The 1731-nt window shown below is 73.0% G+C and overlaps 1 protein-coding gene across 1 annotated transcript in view; it reads left to right on the top strand.

Moving 5' to 3' along the window:
- Window positions 1-1731, top strand: part of CHLNCDRAFT_134785 (hypothetical protein) — a gene marked incomplete at both ends in the record, with an annotated part of 4493 nt that overhangs the window by 310 nt on the left and 2452 nt on the right. The window contains 5 exons of the mRNA XM_005846844.1: window positions 238-407; window positions 517-661; window positions 829-997; window positions 1157-1258; window positions 1436-1575. Coding sequence (XP_005846906.1) covers window positions 238-407; window positions 517-661; window positions 829-997; window positions 1157-1258; window positions 1436-1575 — 726 coding nt within the window. The remainder of the gene's footprint in view (window positions 1-237; window positions 408-516; window positions 662-828; window positions 998-1156; window positions 1259-1435; window positions 1576-1731) is intronic.

The following is a 1731-nucleotide window of genomic DNA, read 5'->3' on the forward strand; positions in this document are numbered from 1 at the left end:
GGGGGCGCGGCGGGTGCTGCCGCTTGGGGCCGTGCTCCATGCCAGCTTTGAGGGGTGGTGGTGATGTGGCGGGAGTTGTGCTGCCGCTTGGAATCGTGCTCCATGCCAGCTGTTGACGAGATGGCGCGGCGCGGGGCAGGGCCCAGCAGCGGCGCCGCGCTGTGTGCCGTGCACCGGCTGGCGTGCATGCCGCCTGCCCACCCACCCCGCGCGCCGCCTTTCCGGCCCCGCCTGCAGGCTGGCATCCAGCTGGGCTGCATGTGGGATGTGTACTGCCGCGCCTGGCTGCCCTTTGGCGCGCTGCTGACAGATATGGAGGCGGTAGGCATGGCGGTAGACAGGAGCCACCTGGCGGCGGCGCAGCAGCAGGCACAGGCAGACCAGCAGCGCGCGCAGGATCGGTTCAGGTGTGGGGGGTGCCTGCTTGCGTGCTGTGCGGGCAGCCAGCCATGTGTGCTCTCGGTGCCGCCTGCACAGCCGCAGACGCCCCGCCCCGGTCCCCACCACCCCCCGCAGGCGCTGGGCTGCCCGCAAGGTGGGCGACGCCCAGCACATGAATGTGGGCAGCGGGGCGCAGGTGCAGACGCTGCTGTTTGCGGGGGCGGAGAACCGGGACAAGGATAAGGGCAAGGACCCGCTTCCGCTGGAGAGGGTGTTCAAGGTGGGGGCTGGGCGCTTGCCTGCCTGCCTGCCTGTGTGTATGGTCGTCTGGCGGTGGGTGGTGGGTGGTGGTGGATGTGTGCGCTTGCATGCCTCGGCACGCCTGGAGTCCCTCCCTCCCGCCCCAACCAGCCCCGTGCCCGCCACCCCACGCCGCCGCCGCCGCAGATCCCCAACGCGATGGGGCTGATGGGCGAGAAGGACAAGCGGCCGAAGAAGATGTGGGACATCCGCCTGCACAGCGTGTGGGGCCAGGGCACCAAGTCGCCGCTCACGCCAGAGGTGTTCACACCCGCAGGCGAGGATGAGGGCCCAGCAGCGCCCCCCGCAGCCGCCTGTCTGCCCGCCTGCTGGCCTGCCTGCCTGCCGACCCGCGCATCCGCTGGCCGGCACGCAGTCCTGGCACCCCTGTGCCGCGCTGCTGTGCCACGCACTGGCTGACCCTTGCGCTTGGCCTGCGCCGCGGCTGGGCCTGCCCGCCACCCCACCCCTGCAGGCGTGCCGGCATGCAGCACTCCGGTGCTCAAGGGGCTGGCGGGCAAGGCGGGCAAGGCGCGGAAGAAGCTGGCTGAGCTGGGGCTGGAGGAGGAGGCGGAGGGTGAGGCGCGTGGGGTGGCTTGTAGGGGGGGCTGGGCTGGGCTGGGCTGGGGCGAGCGAGGCTGGCCGGCAGGGCAGCCAGCACGGCAGTGCGGCGCAGGGCGCCCAAATGCCAAAGCGTGGCGCCTGGCGCGGGGCACCCACCTTCCCTGCGCGCCGCCGCCGCCGCCGCCCGCAGACCTCAGCGTGCTGCGCGGCATCGGCGAGGACGGCGGCGACGCGACGGACGACGAGGCGGCGGCGCTGTCGCTGGATGATGGCGAGCTGCCGTGGCCGGTGGAACAAGAGGAGATTGAGCAGGAGTCGGGGGAGAAGCGGGTGGGCGGCAGGGAGCAGCGGCTGCTCGTGACCAGAACGCTCCCTGCCGCTGCCGCGCGGTGTGTGATCACCACCTTTGCCCACCTCCCCCGCATGCCGTGCCCCCCACCCCCCCGCCCCCCGCAGGACGCCATCGGCGACAGGACGCCCGCCCAG

Source organism: Chlorella variabilis (genome assembly GCF_000147415.1).
Source record: "Chlorella variabilis unplaced genomic scaffold CHLNCscaffold_12, whole genome shotgun sequence".
Taxonomy (NCBI): Eukaryota; Viridiplantae; Chlorophyta; class Trebouxiophyceae; order Chlorellales; family Chlorellaceae; genus Chlorella; species Chlorella variabilis.